The sequence below is a fragment of the Amia ocellicauda genome, chromosome 8 (assembly GCF_036373705.1).
Source record: "Amia ocellicauda isolate fAmiCal2 chromosome 8, fAmiCal2.hap1, whole genome shotgun sequence".
In the NCBI taxonomy this organism is placed as follows: domain Eukaryota; kingdom Metazoa; phylum Chordata; class Actinopteri; order Amiiformes; family Amiidae; genus Amia; species Amia ocellicauda.
The window spans coordinates 36,359,075-36,382,030 of NC_089857.1; the positions used below are offsets into that span (position 1 = coordinate 36,359,075).

The following is a 22,956-nucleotide window of genomic DNA, read 5'->3' on the forward strand; positions in this document are numbered from 1 at the left end:
GAGTTAGGCACCATTTTATAAATAAGCATTTCAGTTTTGCAAAGATTCTGTGGTGACCCATTTGCTCACTCAGATGTCTGAGACTTGAAGCAAGATTCCTTACATGGTTGTATTCGCTTCACACCTCAGTAGCATTCAATGGCATTACTGTTGCACTCTGACAGAAACAATTTCTGAAAGCTGCTTCATGAATTATTAATCAGTGGATGTGAAGATGTGTAAAGAATAATCAAGATCTGACAAGAAACACAAGCTAACATAGAGCTGAAAATAGAGGTAGTTGCCTGATAAAACTAATATTCACACGTTGTAATTGTAATAGGATTTCTGCATTAAAAGACTAAACCTAATCAATACCACAAGGTCCAGAATTCAATTGGTAATGTGTGTGATGTCACTTTGGCTGACTGTCATAGAAACCTGGAGAATGTGAGTCATAGCAGTCCCAATATATTAGCCAATCTAAATTCAGGACAAAAGGAAATGCAATAAATATCGACTGCACCAATAACCCTACAGAGGAAAATCAGCCGAGTTTCAATTTAGGTTACATTACATAACAAGAAGACATTATAAACTCATCACAGAAGCTTTTAACCTCGCTAAGCGATGACTCCAGGGAATTGGTCTGAGAAAGCATTTTAATCTATCAATCCACCTTAATGCCTAATCAGTAAATGAACTTCTAAGTAACTGAAGCTGCAACAAAACTATTGTTTAGCTTATTAACTCACTAATCCAGCAGCCACTTTTTTAGATATAAATGACACTTTTAGATTGTTTTAAACCAAATAATAATAATAGCTCATTTTCTGACTCCTTTATAAAAAAAAAAAAAAAAAAAAAATGAACACAGTTTTGAACATTATTCTGAGCAAGACCTAAACCCACCTTGTTTTTGGGCACTGGCCCCAATTGTGTTGGGCTGTTTAGCTGTAAATATGCCGTTCCCGGGGGGTCTTATAGTTGATTCTAATTTGTGAAATTTGTGAATTTTGTCTCTCACAAGAATTGCATCTGCTCTCTCATTAAAGTCTATTTCTCTTTGACCAGGCCAACCCAGATCCTTCTTTTGGACTATGTTATCAATTTCAGCCACCAGATCTGACTCTGCCTTCTCTGTGGGGTTATATTTATGCACATGGACAACATCCTCCCTCTCTCCCAGCAGTTTGGAAAGAAGGGAATAGAAGTCACCTGCACAGAAGACAGGAAAAGAAATAAGAATAAGATCGACCAAAAGAAAAAGCAGTATACCCTTTAGAGGAGAGAAAGCTGGAAAGTTAAAATGTTTGGTTTACTGTAAGCAGATTGAGAAATGAGAAATGAAGAAACAGGGTTACAGCAGAGAAGTTAGTAAAACAGAGGTCGAAGCAGCACAACAGATTTCTGGAGATTTAACTAGGATCTTTTAATAGACACTTAATATAGGGGTTATAATACCAGATTAGAAAAACAGTTAAATGTAGAACACATGCCTCGTAAATATGGAACAATACTGAATCAGTCTTACTTCTACTACACCCATTAGAAACAAAGTTAAATGTTTACTTTTGTGATATTTTTAACAGTGGTGTTGGTAGTTGTAGTGACTACATTAGTAACTGTGTACTGTGTGCAACAATAATACCAAACTTTTTTCAATTACCATGGTTGCAGCAACATTTTATACATTTACTACAGCAACTACAGCAAAGTATGTATTTTTAATCATTTTAAAGTATGAACAATTTGTAATCCTGCTGCTGACAATCTTCCACAGTCTCTGATTGAAATTGTTACATATATTTTAATAATATACTGTATTGTGTATGCCTCATTATTTGCTGTATATGTTGTGATAAACTAACCTATTTTAAAAACACTGCAACTCAATTTAAAGACATTTTTATAATAGTTTGTATAAATCAAGTTAAACTGTTTGGAATCAATCTCAGGCTGCCAAGACAAAATGGACTGTTAAGAGTCAAACAATTCCTCTACTTTTCCTGTTTTTTTTTTTTTTTTTTTTTTTTTAAAGGAGCTTTTCCTATATATCAAATAATTTGTATGTAATCCTCACTAAAACCCTGAAATCTCAAATAGTTTGTTCAACCTTCAAATTGTCTGTGCTGCATTAGTTGACTATTTTCAGAGTTTAATTAATAGAACAATAGTAAATATTTTTAAACCCAAATCTGCAGCATGACAGATCTGAATACAAAAACTGCTTATAACATAACTGCAATGAATGGTGTTTCCACATCAGTTCAAAGGTAAGATTAAAAAGTAATGTCAAGTTTATACCCCTTATACCTCAGAAGACATGGGGATTGTGTGGCCCATAATCCAAACAGAGAAAATAAAAGATAAGTAATATAAAATAATAAATAAAAGCTTAAGTAACTCTAAGCATGTATTTTATTCACATTGCTAAGCTGCTTTGTTCCTTGAAAACAAGTTGTAAAATATATAAAAGTTGGGTTGATTTAGGAATCAAAATGCAGTCCAAATGCAGTAAATTAATAAAAACATATACATTACTTAATTAATAATTAATTAAAAAACAGCTAAAAATCAAGAGCAAGTCTTTCAAGCCGGAGGAGCTTAGAAGCTGAGGGTCTACATGGAGGAGTGGTAAAGACATCCTGAGAAGAGCCTGGCTCCATTAAAACACTATACAAACACTACACAAAGCACTTCATTAATGTTATCAATCCCAATACATCCACAAACTGCTGTTTGCTGGGTTGTGAATGAAATGTGAATATTTTGTATTTAGAAATAACTAGGACTCTTACTGTCAGCTCTAATATTGATACACATACTGATAGCCACATTTTTGTATATACACACAAACTGACCGGCACTAATACATTGGTGCCTTTAAAATATTTATACAGCTTTTAGTGGACAAAAACAATTGTAAGTTTCACTTGATATATCGGTTATCTGCAGAGTTTAAGAACAAAATAAATTAATGAATGAACTCCATAAGTTCATTTCTGTATGATGTTACATTTTGTATGAACACACAAAGTAAACCCATACAAAATTAGTATTGTTCTAGTAGAAGCAAAAAAACAGAAACCCTATAAAAACAAAACAAAACCATTTTCAACCAATTATTTTCACTAGCTCCAGAAACTCTCTTGATAATAATTGAAAGGAGACTGTATGCATTGAGCTGTGTTTATGTCCTAGCCTAACGATCACTGCTGCTGCATCTGCAGCATAGTCTAATCAATCTTCCCGCACCAAAGGTCAATTCACACTGCAAAATCCCAAGACACAAAGGCGTATTGCAAATCAGAATTTGTTCCATGAAAACTCTCTCTGACCTCGAACGGTTGAAATCAAACCAAAGCATCAACTGGCACACGACACAGTTTAAAATAGCATTTAGGATTATCAAGATTTTTTTTTGATCAGAGGATGATGGCGGCATCATATATAAAGCCAACAGATAAGAATACAGAAGCCCCCCATTCACCCCCTTAGTAAACTATTATGTCCGCTCAAGACCTGTCAGTTGACCAAACGCTACTATTCAGGAGGAAGTGACATGCACCTCTCATGAGGTCTGACAAACATCACTGTCTGTTAATGCTAATCATAGAGCAACGCGGTCTCCGCTTTCCACATGGCAGTCCGGACTCTGTGCATACTATGATATACGAGCTGTATCCGGTCCTTATTTATTGAGCTCATCCATCAAAAACAGTGCTGAAAACACCAAGAGACAACAAAAAGTCTAGTGAATGACAGGCACAGAATTTGTTTCCTAATAATGGCAAAGGCAAATATAGAGAGTGATTTATCAGCGTGTCAGGGTGCAGGTTAGAGATCCATAGATTGTTAATGGCGCAGATGCTCTGCTTCTGATTGCAGAGCAGTTAAGTGTTCTGGATAGACTGATTCTGCTCCTAAATAAAGCCCTTTTTCTGTTTAAGAGTATCTAGCACAGAGGCTGACATGGTTTGTATATATTTTTAAATAACCTGTAGGAAGTTTGCTGAAAATTAATGGAGTTTGAGATGAAAGGCTTTGTATGGAGACTCCAGAAGGTGTCTCTGCCTTGAAACATACACACACACTTGACAAATGTGTTTTTAAGTACTTATATTCAAATACTATGCTGACTAGCCACTGCACCTCTCTCCTGCTTTGGTTAAAATGGGGATTGCAGATTTACATAACGCTTGATATTTACACATTCTGTTTCTTCCCTTAACCAAGAATTATGATGAGAATTATTTGCATAGTGCAAATTTAAACAACAAACAAGCACTGCAAAATAGTTTTTATAAGAATATGGAAACACACAGGAAACGGACTCAAATCCCCTGCTATGAACCGATTTTCACTTGTCACATATTTGGAAACAAATGCCCATGTAAAGTAAATTAAACATTATGTGAAGTGTGGTGATATTTCATATGTAGTATATCAAGGTCAAATATAGCTGTGACAAATTATATCAGCTCTTGAAAATCTATTTGAAATCTGCCATAGTTGCTCATTCTGTTATATTGATGTATTTATCTCTCCCATCTCCATAAGTGTATATAAGTTAACTAATAATTTGTTTTTCATAAAGAAAAACAGAACGCTTGTATCTTCTGTTATTTAATAACATTATAACAACTCCAGTCACTGCACCTACGAGTAGTCGGAGTGGCATGAATCTTGCGTAGGCTGATTAATAACAACAGGGGCTTAATGTTGTCCTGTCATCAGTTTTCTTCAAAATGTACTGTTGCATGTATACAGTATTCTGCATCAAATCCAGTACAGATCTCTAGTAATTTCTAGCATGTTTCCCTAAATGGGTTGCTAAATGCCAAAAACTTGATCTGCATCTAGCAAAGCTGACAGCTGCAGAATGAAGAAAGTCCACACAATCATGGTCAATTTCCTAACTGCATGTTGCATCTTGTGTTTATATCTGATATTGTGATTTACTTAGCTCTCTGTCAAATGTTATTGGGATAAATGCCATGGACAGCTTGCCATTAAGTTTTAATGACTGAAATATTTTTAGGATATTAAAGCATTGTACTCTCTGTGGTATCACAATGTTTTTTTCTTTTGATCTAGACTGAAAAACTTAAAAGAGCAAAAAGTTTCCTTGGTAATGTACACAAGGCTTCAGATTAATAGTTAATAACTTCCTTTCAACTCCCTTGTATTTTCCATCCTTTTTATTGGTACTACTAAGCAGCAAATATTTTCACAAACAATAACAAAGAGCAATAGATGCATATTGTGCACATTGCTAGATGCGCATTGCTAGATGTGTATAGAATTCTTAAACTATTAATCTGCATGGCACAAAATGTTTTATTGTTTTGTGCATGTTAAACATGAAAGAAATTAAAATATTTTACTTTTTCTTAAAACTACAGATTCCAGATACATGATTGAGAATTTATTTTAATTCTGGTGCCTTCAAAGCACATATAAAACAACAAAGCAGCATGGCACTTAATTACCGCATCACAGTTCAGTACATCAAAAATTATTATTATTATTATTATGTATTCCCTGTCGCAGTTCTGTTAACAAAGCCTAATGCAAATGTATAGGAGAAAAATGGAACAAAGTCCACTTAAAACACAATAGGCTATATGTATACAGTTAAGTCCATAAATATTTGGATAGTGACACAATTGTCATCATTTAGGCTCTGTACACCACCACAATGGATTTGAAACAATCAATATGTGCTTTAAGTGTAGACTTTCATCTTTAATTTGAGGGTAGTTGCATCCAAACTGAGTGAACGATGTAGGAATTACACCCATTTTTATATGTGGTCCCCCCCAATTTTAGGGGCTCATCTTGATTGTTTCCTTTCAAATCCATTGTGGTGGTGTACAGAGCCAAAATGATGACAATTGTGTCACTGTCCAAATATTTATGGACCTAACTGTATATGTTTTTAAATACACTGGAATAGAGATTTGTGAGATGGACAAAGCGTGAGATGGACCCTCAATGCGTTTTATTGCTTCTGATGAGGCAAAGTGACCATCACTCACATGTGGAAAATTAAGCCATACTCTCAACAGTAATTAAGAGTTGTCTGCTGTTTGTCTGGGTATTTGCTGAAGTCAGTGCAGTTGCGCAGAGAATGTCAGGTCAGTGGAACGTCATTCATAACAATGATAATGCAGCTAGTCCACTGCTATGAAAATATGGCAAGCCAAGCTATCATTTAGAGATATCTTCAATTGTATTTCAAGATATCTTCAAAATATTTAAAAGATATCTGTAAAATTTGAAAGAGATCTAAATGGATTGCAGATCTTATTTTAAAATGCATTGGAAGATATCTTCAAGACGTGTAAAGATATCTGAAATTAATTTAGAGATCTCTCTAATTAATTTAAATATAACTAAATATTTTTATATAAATGAAGTAGATCTGCCCATATCTTAAACATAATGTTTCAGGGTTTCCTGCTGCTGTATTAAATAATAATAATAATAATAATAATAATAATAATAATAATAATAATAATATAAAAATATGCTGCCTTGCCCAACAAATGCTTGAATGTCCCTGCTCTCATTATATAGGTAAATACATTATACGAAAATATCGGTATCAGTTTCGGTCGATCTTGTTATAGGGATATCGGATATCAGTATCGGCCCAGAATTTTCAAAATCGGTGCATCCCTAATCCATTCATTCATATTAATTTGGGAAAGTGAAATTAAAATATGCATACTTATACCTCTGTGTCTTCTAGTTAGAAAACTAAATTGGAAAGATACTGGGTTAAAAAATACTGGAAAAAAAAATGAAGTGCGGGACTTAGGACTGGCAGGATATGGGGGAAGGAATGCCATAACACTATACTGAAGATCACAGTGAAAATTGTGATTTCAGGTGCAAAGCGGAGGAGCACAGTGGAAAAAATAAATGATGTACGCTAATGAATACCAAGTCCCTACAGAAATTAAGTGCAATCTGGTTGCTTAAATACTTAACATACTGGCTTAGAGCCACATATTCACATTTAGTGAGAATTGATTTGATAACTGGTTCTGCCAACTTCCCTTCAATCCTCCAAAGAACTAGTTAAGCCATAACTAGCTCATTTAATGTTCACCTTATTGTGTATGTGCCAATGTTTACTTCATCTCTGGTATTTAGGCATCAATGAAACCCAAATGTTCAATCCTCAGAATTTAGAGCACACAATTCCAAGAAATATGCAAAGTTTGCAAGTAATTAGGGTCTATTTTGCTTTTATCACACTGGTGCTAAATGATCCGCCTTGAAATTTTGTATCTACAGTAAGTGCTTCAGTGAAACAAATGACATTTATTACTGGTTTCTCAGTAGAATTAATTTTAAATTATCTGCAAAATGTTGATAAAATCTCTTGTGTTGTGTGTTATTTCAGGATTATTAAATAGGATTGCTTTGGATGACTACATTAGCATCAGCATTTAACAGTTACTTATAATCTAGTTATACCTGATGACTATAGTATGTTTAACAGCAGCAGCAGAACTGTAAGTAATGCAACACACATACTGTATTTTTCAATTTTAGGGTTCACACTGAAGTTCTTTTGGTACAGATCAATTTAGTTTTTATGATATCAATTACAATAATTCTGCAATTCTGTAATTCTTCACTCACAGAAAACTATATTGTTTCTACATAGCCACATGTAACATTTAATTTCTGTCCAAATTAAAAAGATTAAGCTTTTAAATATTTAAAAATGACAAATTAGATAGATGTCATCATTGTTTTCAATACAGTTACCACTAGTGTACAAAACAGTATTATGAGTAATAGTTTTCGCAACATTCATTTTAAAACCTATAATTCAACTTAGTCAATCTCACAAATGCTTTAGGAGCTCCCCGTGGTGTTACAAGGCAGGTTTGAAAGGCTTGAGTTGAAATGTGGCACAGTGGGATTTGATGGACTGCTCTTCATTAAAACGGAAATGTTTTTAACAGGATTGGTGACAAACCATTAAAGATGGGCTTTTCAGAAACATAAACCCATGCAAGTGAAAAAGGTCAACAACTCATGTTATGACCTAGCTCTGACTCCAGAACCTTGTACCTGAGCAATGTCAGTCTTCGAACACTACTGCTATTTCACTTGTGTATTAATTCATTGCAATTACAGAATGAGATTGTGTTTTCAGGTTTTGTGGTAACTCCTATATGAATGTTGCACATCACAATACACACTGGTATCAGACTGATACTGAGCAGTATAAACACTAACATAACAGAATGTGGAATAAGAGAAAACAACTTAGGTTTCTTCCTGAAGAAAGGAATTCTTGGCTTTAAACAAAATAGCAGTCAAAATTTCATACAAAAGCACTGACTCGTCATTTGAAACAAATGTCTTATTAAACTATACTTATTTATAAATTATATATTCTCAATGTTTATTGAACTCTGATTCATCTTCCTAGCAATAGTAGCAAGGAATCAAGATGTGAGACTTAACACCAGTACAAACACTATAGCAATGAAACATAAATGAGAACTTGGAATAATAAGTTTTCACCCTGCTGTGAGATCACAGCATGTGAAGTCAGACCCTGTATACATTAATAAATACATAAAATAAAAACTGATTTGAATGTTTGTTTCATGACGTATACTGATAGCTCATCTCACTAAGATGAAGTTTGTCTTAAAAGGATAGAATACAATTGATTCCATCTATGCATGAAATAAATCATAGCACAGGTGTCCAGTCAAAAACATCTGAAGGCAGTAGGTTATGTTTTTTTTTTTCTCCAGCCAATCTATTCTAATTTCTCATTATCCCAATTCATCACTTAATTTATAATTTATGTGCTGTTGATATGTACCAAATCAAATGCATGAAAAACAGTAAATAATGTCAGTTAAGAGAACCATGGCAACTACTACTGCATATGCATTACTACACCCCCACATTGATAACTGATATACAAGAAATACAAAATGCCCACACAGCTCTTATTTCACACACATAAGGATGCTCCTTGTAGAGAATCTGATATCCATGAAAATGATGCAAAATGATTGCTGAAATGTATCCATGGAAACAGGAACTTCAAGAAGCCAACCCCTGTGACTGTGCCACAGTAACCTCCTTAGTCTCCAAGCATATGGGTTTGGTATACATTTACAGACAATTCAGTGGGGAAAAACAAACAATGCATTGAAATTTTATAAAACAAAGAATCAAATCTGATTATTTCCGGTGATCCAAAACAATCTTCAAACTAATTAAAATATAATGTTTTGGATTTTAACTTCTGTTATGATGCTAATACAGAATAATAGCAAACCCCATCTTCCATGGTCTACCTTTGTGAACATCCTTAACCACTGTGATAACATGGGGCCACGAGATTTAATTTATAACACAGTACGAAGCTTGATATGGTATAAAGCAGTGATACGTTTCATAGTGAGATTGATCCATGTCATTTTCTTAGTTTCTATGACACCATGTCAGTTCAATCCTTCTCATAATATTAACTGAATACATACTGTAGTCATTTTGCAGAATAAACTCACCCTGATCCAGAACCTCCTCCTCTTCCCGCTTGGGCTGCAGTAACACAGATTTCTCGTCCGAACCTTTGATGCACAGAATAAAACACCACGGATTAACACACTTTAGTCACGGAATCACTGATCTTTACAAGAATGTCTACGTGCAGAATTATTTTTCCAAATGTTGAACTGAGGCATGATTAAAACATACTTAAATGAAAAGAACAGAAAAATGCAATTAGTCTGCCAAACCATATCGCAAAACCCGTCAAACTTTTTTTTTTTTTTTTTTTTTTTTTCAAACTGCATGAAATCGTCTACACTCCATTAGTATACTAATGTAATGCATGGAACCAGAGTTAGTACTGAAAAAGGAAAATACACATGAACCATTTTCAACCGAAATAGATTGTTTACATAAGTAATGATGCTTGGTGGATATGTACAATAATTCCCTGTGTCTTGTAGGTGCCGGCAGAGCTGTTTTTTTACCTCTCTGATTCATGTGTCCGTGCATCATCATCATATTGCTAGGGCTCACAGGGATTGGGATGTTAGCTTCTTTAGGGATATTCTTAAACAGCTCACTTTTACCACTTTCTATGCAATCAATATAAGGACGAGCTTGTTTGGCATCCATGTAATACATAATATAGAAGTTACACATCTCATCATCTGAATTACCCCTGTGGATAAGAAACAAAAAAGATAATGGTATGTGAATACCATGTATTTGTATTAGATATTTTCACCAATTGGAGAAGTAAGTGTAAATAAAATATGCACAAAGCCAAGTTAAAGTTTTTTTTTTTAAAACAATTGTAAATATTTCTCCCACTGTATCCATCATAAGTTTGTTCCCACCCTCTCCACGCACAGGCAATTACACAGCATTTATAAGAACAGAAGCACTGTAGCCATTTTAATTAGTTATCCTTGTCAGCAAGCCGAGGTGCCCATGGAGGTGCGGGGGCGATGGCTGCCTGGTAAATACGTCAATGCAGACATTCCCCACTGGTGTCACGAAGCATTCAGTTATTCACCATGGCAACCATAATGACACGGCAGACACAATAATAATAATAAAAAAATAAAAAAATGTTCGAAACAGAAATCAGTCCCTCCATGCATGGAAAATGCAGGTTCTCTAGAGACCACAAATAACAGGTATTTCCTGTGCTTGACAACGCTTAAATTCTGGGAGTTCACATTATCCTAAATCTGTCCTCATACCTGCCACATCCACAGCAGAAAGAGACTGAAGGCAAAAAATCTTGGGACCTCAATGTACTGTTCCAGACACAAATCCAGTGATATATACTGTACTTCCCCTAAGATGTATTGATTTATAGGCTTCGTCATGCCCACCTTTAAAACTAATAACGTGCAGAAAAAAAGGTGAAGAGGTTCAGAAATAGCTAACAGCTCTGATGAGTAACAATGCTGTAAGCAAAGTACTTCATAGCATGATTTATTCCTTCTTCAAAATAACGTCACCTGAAAAATAACTAGCTGGCAAAGATTGCTACTAATTGACGTATTTATAGAAATTATAGCCTATCAGCAGAACTGCCCACAAATCTCTTTTAGACAATGATCAAATGGCTGTTAAGTTTACAGGTGCTGGCAGTGCTTAGACAATTAAAGTTTAGTAGTGAAATAAAGATGAGTACCAGACACATTTTATAATGTCATATGTTTATCCCCATATTGCCTGAGCAGAAGGTGGACATGTTGCAATGCAGAAGGGGAATGTGCTACATTAATTATATTTCTATTTGAAAGTAGAATTCAAATTAGGATAATTATAATTATTATAATTTAAAATTCAGCTCCATACAGTTTCCATTTGAGAATTATACAAAAGATTTCTGAATTTGAATAATCACGAAAGGCATGGATTGGCCATGAGATAATATAAATGTGAAAACCATTCATGAATATTTAAAATAGTGTAATGCTTTATTGTTTCCTTTTGCCAGAAACTGAGGTCAGCATATTGTGTTTCTGTGTTATGCTCTTGTATTGAATTCCTAAATTAGAAAACTGCCCCCCCCCAAAAAAAAGATATGATTTCATGTTAATTGAGATAACTATATTGGTACAAAAATGGCTGAAAATGTATAAATGAATGACAATATACCATTTCAACATTTCCTCAATAGAAATTACCAATTAACTTCAGACAAATTTCAGACTCACCCAATGTATGTGGTAGAACTCTTTCCCTCCCCTGTAAAAACACATCTGGCAGCCAATTTGTCCCCATATCTGATATCCACAGGATTGTTTACAGGATAAAATGCCTAAAACAAAATAAGATGGTAAACAGTAATCAGTTAGTGAAATAGTAACCCCTCTATAGCTTGCTAGACTATTTAAGTATTTTGTTATTATACTGGCCTTGTAAATGATGAAGTGTAATTGTAATGACACAGATATATTAATTAATTTCTAAATGACCCAAGTAAATCACCATGTAAAGTGCTAACCCTTCTTCAGATAAGATATAAATAAACAGAAAGGTTCATGTTCAAATCAACTTGCCATTTTTACACCAATCTTAAAAGGACACCAGGTGAAATTGTTTGACCAAAAAAGTGTAAAGTCCACATAAGAAACCTGTGATGTTTAAACCCCTAGAATCTGGTTGGTTAGGAATTAACCCTGGGGTGTTTCATGTTTCACTTTCTAATCTCTCAGCCTAAGAAACAGAAATCCCACCAGCTTCAGAGGTTCAGGGACAGGACCACCCACAAGCTAGTGTTTCAGATTGAACTGGAAACATCGGTTTATACATTCGCTCAGGCTGACTGGCTACACAAGCAATTCAGAGGCTGCAGGTGGAGTTAAAGCTGGATGCTCGACTCCAAACGGTGCATTATATGTGGAACAATCTCCGGTTGAACATATTTCTTTGTTAAAAAAAAAAAAAAAAAAAATGTAGATTTCACTTATACCCTTTCAAACTCATATGTTTATAAAATGTACCTTGTTCTTATCTTGTGCAATTTATGTCAGACCAAAACATCCAACAACATGCACATAACCATTTATCATGTATACATTATATAAAAAAAGGCTGCACACACTTGAACACTTACTATTTAATTCAAGTCTCAAATTCTCAATATTAAACACACACATTTAGATTCAAATTCATCTCTCCTTGCACAGCTGATCTAAATTACTAATCTCAGAACAATGAATAACCAGGATAATGAATTATCATCATTAGTTATAATTAACAGCAAACACAATTGATTATCTAAATCACCCATTATAAGGCCACTACAAAAATTGTTATGATGTAATATAGGTATTCAAGAGAAAAGGCATTAATGTATTTACCCAAAGTGTATGTTATAAATTATGTCATGCCATATCGATATTTTTGTAATTATATTTTTTATGTTCTCATTGAAATGCAATAAAGGGATACATGCTGATAGTCTGTTTCAACTAAATACTAGTTGACAAGAAATAAGGGCACAGTCGAGCGTGAACCTTCTTTTTTCAATGAATCTGTCCGAGTCAGTGCACCAGATAAAAACTAAGCCGGGATGAATTTCTCAAAGGTGTTGGCTATATTAGATGACCAACTTTATGAATGGAAATCAGGCCATTGTAAATCAATGCTGCCAACGTTTCCCTTCCAATGTAACTAAAATATGGTTTGACCATGTAAAAAGGCAGGGCAACAGGCTCAATCTTCGGTTTCCTTTCTCAAAACTGACCCATTTGTGAGATATTGCTGGTGCTGTGATGTGGACAAATGACCATTTGAATGTATTGTGAGAAAGTAATTTCACGTTTGACCAGAGACAAATTTAAGTCTCGGCCTCCAGAGGATACAGACTGGAAAGAATAATGTGTAACTCCACCAAGCTGCCTGTTCGAGGAGACAGTCGGCATCGTTTAATGCTTAAAGATTTTTTTCCCACTATTTCATTGCAAATTGCATAGTCATATAAAGCCATGGAAAGCTTACAGTGTATGACAAGATTAATTTCATAACCAGTCACATAATTATTCTGTCTCTCAAGACAGTGGGATTAGGAAATCTAAACAAACATTACATTCAATTAACCTGCGTAACAATAACATTTTTTAGTCTGTCATCCATAATACTATTATTGTACATCAGGATGATGACAATTGCTTTTCTTGAAATTGGGGGTGATAAAATTACTGTTTCATGGGAGCATGACTTAATTTAATGAAAGAATATCATATATGCACCGAGCAATGCCCTATATTATTACAGGTCCCATATGATTCCCTCAATGTCAGCTATCTTGCCTTCTTTCTGAAATACTGACACTGGAAATCCTGTCTCACATTGCTTTCTAATCAGCTCTCAATAGCTGAGCGTGTGAAATTAAGATCCCTTGCTCTGCTTTTGGCACCCACTCTCCAGGATGTAAGATGCATCTACCCAAGGAACGCACGTAATGAATGCTCAAGTGTTTGACAGTAAAGAAAAAATACACATCCTTCCTTGTCAGAACTTAATTTTAGTCAGCATTATCTATTGCATCTTCTGTTTCTCTGGAAGAGGACAGGCGAGGATAGTATTTTTTCTTGAAGGACCCAGGAAACAATATCCCTTATCTCTTACCAAGAATCAAATCGCTATGTCTGAACACCTCCAAGAGGTCAATGATGAAATGAGTTCAGGGGCCGCTTGCATAAAACTGTATTAGACTGGTCTAAACCATTAGTTAGACTATTATACACAAGTTAGTCATAAAAATTAAGACTGACTAAGACTTAGCCTGAAAAGTAGGCCTCCTCACCCCCAGGCTAACTTGGAACTTGAGTCTACTGCAACAGTCACTGATGCGGACAGGCAGGTGGAACCTCCCGCTGGCTCACACACCCCACTGTCCCGCACACAGCAATCCCCACAAACATAAAGACTGCTCCCCACAGACTTCAATAACCAACTCAATATTTTGCCTGCACTTCTGTCATTTCGAAACTTTAATTTGTATTATGTCTGATTAGTAATTTTTCTGCTGTATTTGGCACTTTTGTTTTGCTATGGTATCCTATAGCATAAGTCACCCTGGATAAGGGCGTCTGGCAAAGGAATAAATAATGATAATAAAAATAATAATAATAATAATAAATCTGCGCTGAGTTTAGTACGCGGATGTTTCATCTTAAATTAGCATATTATTTAATCGTTTCTCCCGTCTTTTACGCACCACGCGATTGACTAGTAAGACCAGTCTTAGACCAGTATAAGGAAAGACTGTTTTATGCAAAGGTCTTAACCGAGTGTCTATCGTTAGTAGGACGTATACTAAGACAAAGACTTAGTCTACATTTATGCAACTGGCCCCAGGAACCAACCCCATTTCAGCTGTGGGCAATAATTAGTCATTTAAAAGTTTGGTTCTGCAGCTGTATTGCTTTTCTCTTACGCACAAATGAAAACCAGCATTTCATCTTGCAGGGAATTCCAGAGAAATGTAATTCTGAGCAAAAATACTCAAAAATAAAGGCAGTTCAGGGCATACATTCCGCAAGACGGAAGGTAAGGTCATTAATGCATGTAAACTTGACATAGCAATGACAGTCTCGCAAAATCTCATTTTCAGAGTGAATGTCCACCGCAGGGCATGAAATAGCTATTTTAAATGGGTATTGCATCACCATGCTCTCCCTCACTTCCACATCTTGGCCCATTTTATTTGATTTGCTGTTTAATTAGATTATGGTCCTGTAAACCCTTTTTTGCTACAGTCACTTGTATGGAAAATGCACAAGTCAGTGAATTTGAAATCAAGAAGCAGAAAGAACTCCATGTGCTGTGGTTTTAATGGTCAACAGTGCAACTAATTTATCTATGTATATAATTTATTTAGACCCTGAAGAGCGGGGGGGGGGATATAATCATATACTTTCTGAATATAGACCTTCATTTTTTTATTTGGCTTCATGTTTGACTGTTTTATGGCTTCAAATAAACTGGGATAAAGCTTCAGGCAAATTAAAAAAGCCTTGATGATCCAGCAATATTAATGCAAAAATCAACACAAAACAAAAAAATATTTGGGATTTTCTTTGCTGTCATTTCCTTCAATGTCCTATCAATGAAGATCAGTTGGGTAACATCTGAGTTACATAAATTACTTTCTACTATGGATTTCATACAGAGGTTACAGAGAAGAGGCAGCAAAATCAGAGTAGCGGTCAGACGTTAGAAGAATGTGTGAAGCGGAACTGAATTCTGAATCAGAGGTTGCACTTGGCTCCTGCTAGAAATCTAGTTTGTCGCACCTTGTTGTAACGGTGGATATGTCAAAATGTGCAAGAACCAGGAGGCCCATCTCTCGAGAGGTCCTAATGAACCTCTAAGTAGCAGGATCAAGGCCAGTGAGGCATCAATTCCAGAGGGACCTAGATCTGCATTCTTTTATCGGAGGCTTTCAGTTCTGTTTACCATTAGTGGTAGCGCTATCCCGGTGAAAACGATCCATGTATGAAAGAAAACACTTTTTGGAACTAAACACATAAACAGCCTTTGCCAAACACAAACAGGAAAGATGTGCCTGCCTGCCTACCTACCCCAAGAACTTTAGATTAAAGAGATGAGCGTACAATGATATCAAATGAATGTGTTTGACTGAATATCCGCAGTGCCCAGGCTGCAGCTGTGGGAGATTCACCTCATGGCACAGAATTAACAGCCAGTGCCTGAGGCAGGGGGAAGGCAGCAGCCCTCAGTTTGTCGAATGTATGCACAGGATTAAGTGAATACACATGCCATGGACAGAAAAGCTCACCCATATTTTCTGAGAGGGAGAACAGAATGCAGGTTCAGCTATATCACAATAGAGATAAAATGATATCATGACCAAATCTGTGAAGTCTGACTGACATGCTTAAAAAATATGAAGAAACCATTTTAGAACCAAGACAGGTGTGGTTTTGCTATGATAGCAATGGTAATAAGTGAAATACAAGGATATATCACACAAAGACTTTGAAATATTGAATTCCCCTATGAAACCCACACTCAATTTCCAGCATAGCTAGCTACCATTTACAGTAAGGCTGGACAAGTGGAAAACCAGTAAAGGTATGCCAGCAGCTGACCAAATCATTCATATTTATTGATTTAACATCTTACTTTCAGAGGTTACTGCCTGCTATGTGTTACACTACATAAAATTTACTTGACAGTATATTGACTTCAGTTGGCTTTCATTTAGATGATTCATGGTTTGCATGGTTCAGACTGCCACATGCATGCATCTTTGAATTAGCAGCTTCACCTGAACAGTTTAAGAGATGTCTTTATGTTTAAATCAGTCATGCTTATATGAACCACTGGATTTGTTTGCATGCACACAATTTAGAATTGTGGACGTGTAATTAAAGCCTAATTTATTAATCTTGCCTAAGGTATTTGTACTCATTTTTCCAAGCACGATATGAATCAAAACCATGTGTACTAGTTTTGTTTGCATGTGGAAATAAGCATTCAAATAACCCTCCAATATAGCCATTATGTAATCACTCTGTGGAAGACTACTGTCGAAAGCTGACATTCTCATTCTTAAACTGGGAACTTCACCCATGTGAAGAATGATTTATTTCTGACATCACTCAGCTTACCCCTAAGCGCTATGACTTTTGCTACGACATTTTTGGAAAACAAAGGCATCCATATTACAGGTAAGATAACCTACTGTGTCATTCTGATGTCTGGCTGGGTCAAATGTTAAAGTCTGCATTAGTCACAGCAGACAAATCATACCTCATTTTAATCTGGTTAAATAACGTTCATAAATTAAAGCACTACATAAGAGGAAAATCAATTCCTGCATGAAACTCTAACCGTGACCACACACTTACTCATATTAATACATAAAGGTATAACTACTGAAAAACATACTTCAAAACGACTAACCAGATGTATTCGGATCAGTCTGTTATATATGGAGACTTAAATTATCTGTACACATTACATCTAAGTGGTACACCACTTAGTCAAACCACCGAATAACATTTGTTTGAAACATTTTGTTGAAAAGCATTAGTGGATTAGGGGAGAAAGGTTAAAATGTAAACTTGTGTATTTAAAGCAGGTCAAACTTACTTGGGGTAACTGGGGAGACTGTCGACCAATTAAAGTCCACTTTCCATCTCTCACTCTGTATCCACTAACTACTTTACCTGTAAAAGTCACATATAACAACAACTCAAAAAATGATAAAAAATGAAATGGATCATGGCCATTAGTAAATGAATTATTTTTTTATGTTAAAATATCTTTATCTGTTGCATAGCAAAAAAATATGGGAAAACAAACTTGTAGTCTACACATCAATTAAATCAATCCCCTTTTAAGGCTGTGCTAAAATGTACATTTGAAATTAATAGATTAACAACTCTACATTGATCGATAATGAATCAAATCGATAATGATTCTTACCCAAGTGATGGGTGTGGGTCCTAAAAGCAAAAGGGTACATCGGGTATGACTTGTATGTGCAGGCAATGTCAGCATTCGTAACTGTGAATAAAATAATCAAATCCATCAATAATGACAAGTAAAACAGCTTAACAATAATACATATTTCATTACACAGTGAGGGAAAAAAGTATTTGATCCCCTGCTGATTTTGTACGTTTGCCCACTGACAAAGAAATGATCAGTCTATAATTTTAATGGTAGGTGTATTTTAACAGTGAGAGACAGAATAACAACAAACAAATCCAGAAAAACGCATTTCAAAAAAGTTAAAAATTGATTTGCATGTTAATGAGGGAAATAAGTATTTGACCCCTTCGACTTAGTACTTGGTGGCAAAACCCTTGTTGGCAATCACAGAGGTCAGACGTTTCTTGTAGTTGGCCACCAGGTTTGCACACATCTCAGGAGGGATTTTGTCCCACTCCTCTTTGCAGATCCTCTCCAAGTCATTAAGGTATCGAGGCTGACGTTTGGCAACTCGAACCTTCAGCTCCCTCCACAGATTTTCTATGGGATTAAGGTCTGGAGACTGGCTAGGCCACTCCAGGACCTTAATGTGCTTCTTCTTGAGGCACTCCTTTGTTGCCTTGGCTGTGTGTTTTGGGTCATTGTCATGCTGGAATACCCATCCACGACCCATTTTCAATGCCCTGGCTGAGGGAAGGAGGTTCTCACCCAAGATTTGACAGTATATGGCCCCGTCCATCGTCCCTTTGATGCGGTGCAGTTGTCCTGTTCCCTTAGCAGAAAAACACCCCCAAAGCATAATGTTTCCACCTCCATGTTTGACGGTGGGGATGGTGTTCTTGGGGTCATTCCTCCTCCTCAAAACACGACAAGTTGAGTTGATGCCAAAGAGCTCGATTTTGGTCTCATCTGACCACAACACTTTCACCCAGTTCTCCTCTGAATCATTCAGATGTTGGCAAACTTCAGGCGGACCTGTACATGTGCTTTCTTGAGCAGGGGGACCTTGCGGGCGCTGCAGGATTTCAGTCCTTCACGGCGTAGTGTGTTACCAATTGTTTTCTTGGTGACTATGGTCCCAGCTGCCTTGAGATCATTAACAAGATCCTCCCGTGTAGTTCTGGGCTGATTCCTCACCGTTCTCATGATCATTGAAACTCCATGAGGTGAGATCTTGCATGGAGCCCCAGACCGAGGGAGACTGACAGTTATTTTGTGTTTCTTCCATTTGCGAATAATCGCATCAACTGTTGTCACCTTCTCACCAAGCTGCTTGGCGATGGTCTTGTAGCCCATTCCAGCCTTGTGTAGGTCTACAATCTTGTCCCTGACATCCTTGGACAGCTCTTTGGTCTTGGCCATGGTGGAGAGTTTGGAATCTGATTGATTGATTGCTTCTGTGGACAGGTGTCTTTTATACAGGTAACGAGCTGAGATTAGGAGCACTCCCTAATCTCAGCTCGTTACCTGTATAAAAGACACCTGGGAGCCAGAAATCTTGCTGATTGATAAGGGGATCAAATACTTATTTCCCTCATTAACATGCAAATCAATTTATAACTTTTTTGAAATGCGTTTTTCTGGATTTTTCTGTTGTTATTCTGTCCCTTACTGTTAAAATACACCTACCATTAAAATGATAGACTGATCATTTCTTTGTCAGTGGGCAAACGTACAAAATCAGCAGGGGATCAAATACTTTTTTCCCTCACTGTACATATTTCCATAAAAACTGACGAGTGTTGAAACCCTGGTCTGGACTTTTTCAATATTAAAAAAAATGTTTTGGTTGTTTGTCTTTCTGTAGGACAGCCGGAGTGCTAGGTATACATCTCAGCTAATTCTAAACTACCTGCTTGGACTTCCAAGCAAACAACCCGGCATGTTATCTCATATCAATATTGATATTTCTGAGGAAACAGACTAACACTTCAGGGTTTAAAAGGTTATACCTCTGTGGTAAAGCCCTAAGAAACAACACTGACAAATTCACACTATACACTGTACTCAAGGCTGAGAAAATTTGGAGGAAAAAATGATCATAAACGAGCAATAGTAATACAACCTTTATATTCTCCTGCTTTCAAAACCTCCAAAGCATTGTCTTAAGATCACAAAACCTGTTACGGCTGTGGCTGAAGCTTTCAAATGCTTTACTCCCTTTCTGTCAAACTCAAGTTTCAACATGGACTGTCTCAAATTCCAGATTCATTGAAAGTCTAAACTGAAAACCAATATATATTAATGTGCTTTTATATAACTTTTATAACTTGCGTGTATCGTACTCACGAGTGCTCATCTCTGTTCTTGTACAGAGGAACTGAGAAATGTTAATTGTTAAATAATAATAAAAAAAAAAATCTATACAAGAAACAACATTTCAGCAAATATTTATGTAAAAGAAAATGTTTTAAAAATGCAATGCTTGTGCCCAACAAACTAGTGTTTCATGGAATCCACTCAAGGATCATTTCCAACAATGTGGACACAGGCTGAAAATACTTTTCAGACAACTTAAAAAAAAAAAGTTGGTGGTTTTAGATGAGAAAAAAAAAGAAAAAAAATCTGATATGCTGATGGCATCATTAATACAACATATCATAATTGCATTAAGGGCCCCACAAAGACCAGGATTTGCATTTAGAAATAAATAAGTGCACAATAAGAGAATTATATTTTGTCACTCAGTATCTTGCTGTGAGATGAAACTTCAAAAGAACACGAATACGGCGCAGCTACAATGAAAGAAAGGAATGATAATGAGCTCTGTGGCTTCCACTTACCCTTTTTCCCCGGTGGTATAACAGTATCCATAGACATGAGAAGATACACGCCGGCAATCAAAGGCTGTCTGCAGAGAGAGGCAGATACATTTCTTTCAAAACCTAATATACAATGTGCGTTTCTGTGAGAATACCACCCTCTGTGACAGATCCTTTACCAAAGCTAATCTTGATAGCACGAGATGCGTTTGAAATATTATTATGGTTTTACCAGTGCTCAAGTGTGGCTAATCCTGTACCCAGTAGCTGTATATATATTAAAATCTACAGCAGAGTACATTACAGATTTAATTTGTATATCCCAGTGTTACATAGCTGAAGTAACAGAACATTCACTGTTAGAAACTACAATGCTGAAATACTAGAATATTCAAATGCAGTACTGGAAAACTGCCAACAGAAAATACACTATTTTAGGACTAACATATAACATCCCCATATTTGTGCTTTATCCTCCAGCATTTATGTTACTGTGCACGCCTGTCACTACACAGCTGAGTGCCACAAGGCAGATTCATTCTGCAGCAGAAGGGTCATATTTGGGTGATAAATATATGCTGCTCAACTCTATATAAATTGGGCACGAGATCTTCTGGATACATTTAGGTAATACTTTCCATCAAAGAATTTGTACTTCAGGAACAGGCGCACAGAATTTTGTTCCTAACTGATATTCTGCTTTGGAGATTTTGCACAGTGCTTATATACAGGTGCTGTAAATATCAGTTACAACCTTTCCTCCCATATTTAAGAATATCAATACATGTTTACGTATATGTTATAAGCATTTAAGATGATAGGAATTAGATCAAAATTAGATACTTACGGCTTGGATGTCAATGTTAGAGTAAGTCCTGAGCAGTCTCGGTGGTTATCTGATTTCAAAAACAGATTACTTCAGAGGTTTCCAATGTAAGTGAACTTCAAATGTATTCACAGTAATCTAAGCATGCCGATGTTAATCTGAGAATTGTGACGTTGATAGGGCTTCCCTCTTCACATCTGCCTTTTTAAGCCAGTGGCATGCTTGCCTTGTAATGTACAGGTATTGATGACAGAGAGCAGATTTTCTCTTACTGTCATTAAATTAAGGATTACTGTAATAAATGCACTTCTTAGGGTGCTAGTACACTATTTTTTTTGGGGGGGAAGCTAAGTCTAAGACTACTACATTCCCACAGTCTCTTTTCTAAGGGTTTATTAATGGGATATTCTGGACATGTCAGCCAGCTGTATAGTTCATATGCCACAGAAAATGAATGCAAATTAACATGGGCACCCGCAGGATTGTTAAAGGACCAGGATCGGCTAACAGAGAATACCAAACCAACCAGTTTACCTTAAAGGCTACCCTCACACCTCCAGGGCATTTATGTGACTTATTGTTGCAGATGCCAGTAATATACCTGCACTGTAAAAAAACACAAGGGCTTCATCCCCCAGTGCTGTCAATTAAAAACACAAAACAACTAATTTGCATGCATAATATGTCTTGTCATAGCCAGAGGCCTCCCAGCAAAAGCCCTCCTTTGCCATACTATCTCTGCTCTACTAATGGAGCTTTGCCATGGGTCTCTAAGGGGGAGAATAATAAACAAATAAACAAACAACAAACAACAACAAAATCCTATTGCATTCTATTACAGTACTCATGGGGCACATGACAAGTTCATATTAGAAGGACCTCTCTGGTATTAAAAGGGTCAAGAGCATGTTTAAACACTCTTTGTCCAATATTAGTGCAGTCTATCTCCTGAGTAATGCCATCAGTATTTGCCATTAATCAAAATGTTATGATATTTGAAGGGTTATCCACCCAGTGTCTGTTATTATGCAGGACACCACTTGTCAGGGGTCTGATTTCAGAAGCTTTTCCAACACAGAATATGCTCTTTAGAACACCAGTTGTCACCGTCACATGATGCTGTGACAGCCCAGCCAACCCCCAGGAAAGCATACAAGTTTTTCTTGATTTGGTCTGTCCATCGATTTACTGTGTTGTGTACGTGCAAGTCTATGTCTGTGCTCTGAACAAATAGATATGCATTATGTCGCAGTCTGATTTAGCAAATCAATAGTCGCATTTGCAAGAAACCAGGTAGAATTTATTAGGAGGCAAAACAAATTTTTGGGGCAACCTTTTAATATTACAAACTGTGTGCATTTTCCCTTAAGGTCTCAATACTCT

At 36.2% G+C, this 22,956-nt stretch overlaps 1 protein-coding gene across 9 annotated transcripts in view; it reads right to left on the reverse strand.

Annotated features, from left to right (window-relative positions):
* pam (peptidylglycine alpha-amidating monooxygenase) overlaps positions 1 to 22,956 on the reverse strand; it is an 81,122-nt gene that overhangs the window by 13,625 nt on the left and 44,541 nt on the right. For 6 of the 9 annotated variants that reach the window (XM_066711264.1, XM_066711265.1, XM_066711263.1 and 3 more), the window contains exons 8-15: positions 21,595 to 21,643; positions 20,769 to 20,836; positions 17,977 to 18,057; positions 17,641 to 17,717; positions 11,727 to 11,830; positions 10,017 to 10,210; positions 9,546 to 9,608; positions 892 to 1,197 (exon numbers count right to left, since the gene is read on the reverse strand). In XM_066711264.1, coding sequence (XP_066567361.1) covers positions 892 to 1,197; positions 9,546 to 9,608; positions 10,017 to 10,210; positions 11,727 to 11,830; positions 17,641 to 17,717; positions 17,977 to 18,057; positions 20,769 to 20,836; positions 21,595 to 21,643 — 942 coding nt within the window. The remainder of the gene's footprint in view (positions 1 to 891; positions 1,198 to 9,545; positions 9,609 to 10,016; positions 10,211 to 11,726; positions 11,831 to 17,640; positions 17,718 to 17,976; positions 18,058 to 20,768; positions 20,837 to 21,594; positions 21,644 to 22,956) is intronic. The other 3 variants (XM_066711267.1, XM_066711268.1, XM_066711266.1) reach the window with 1 other exon arrangement.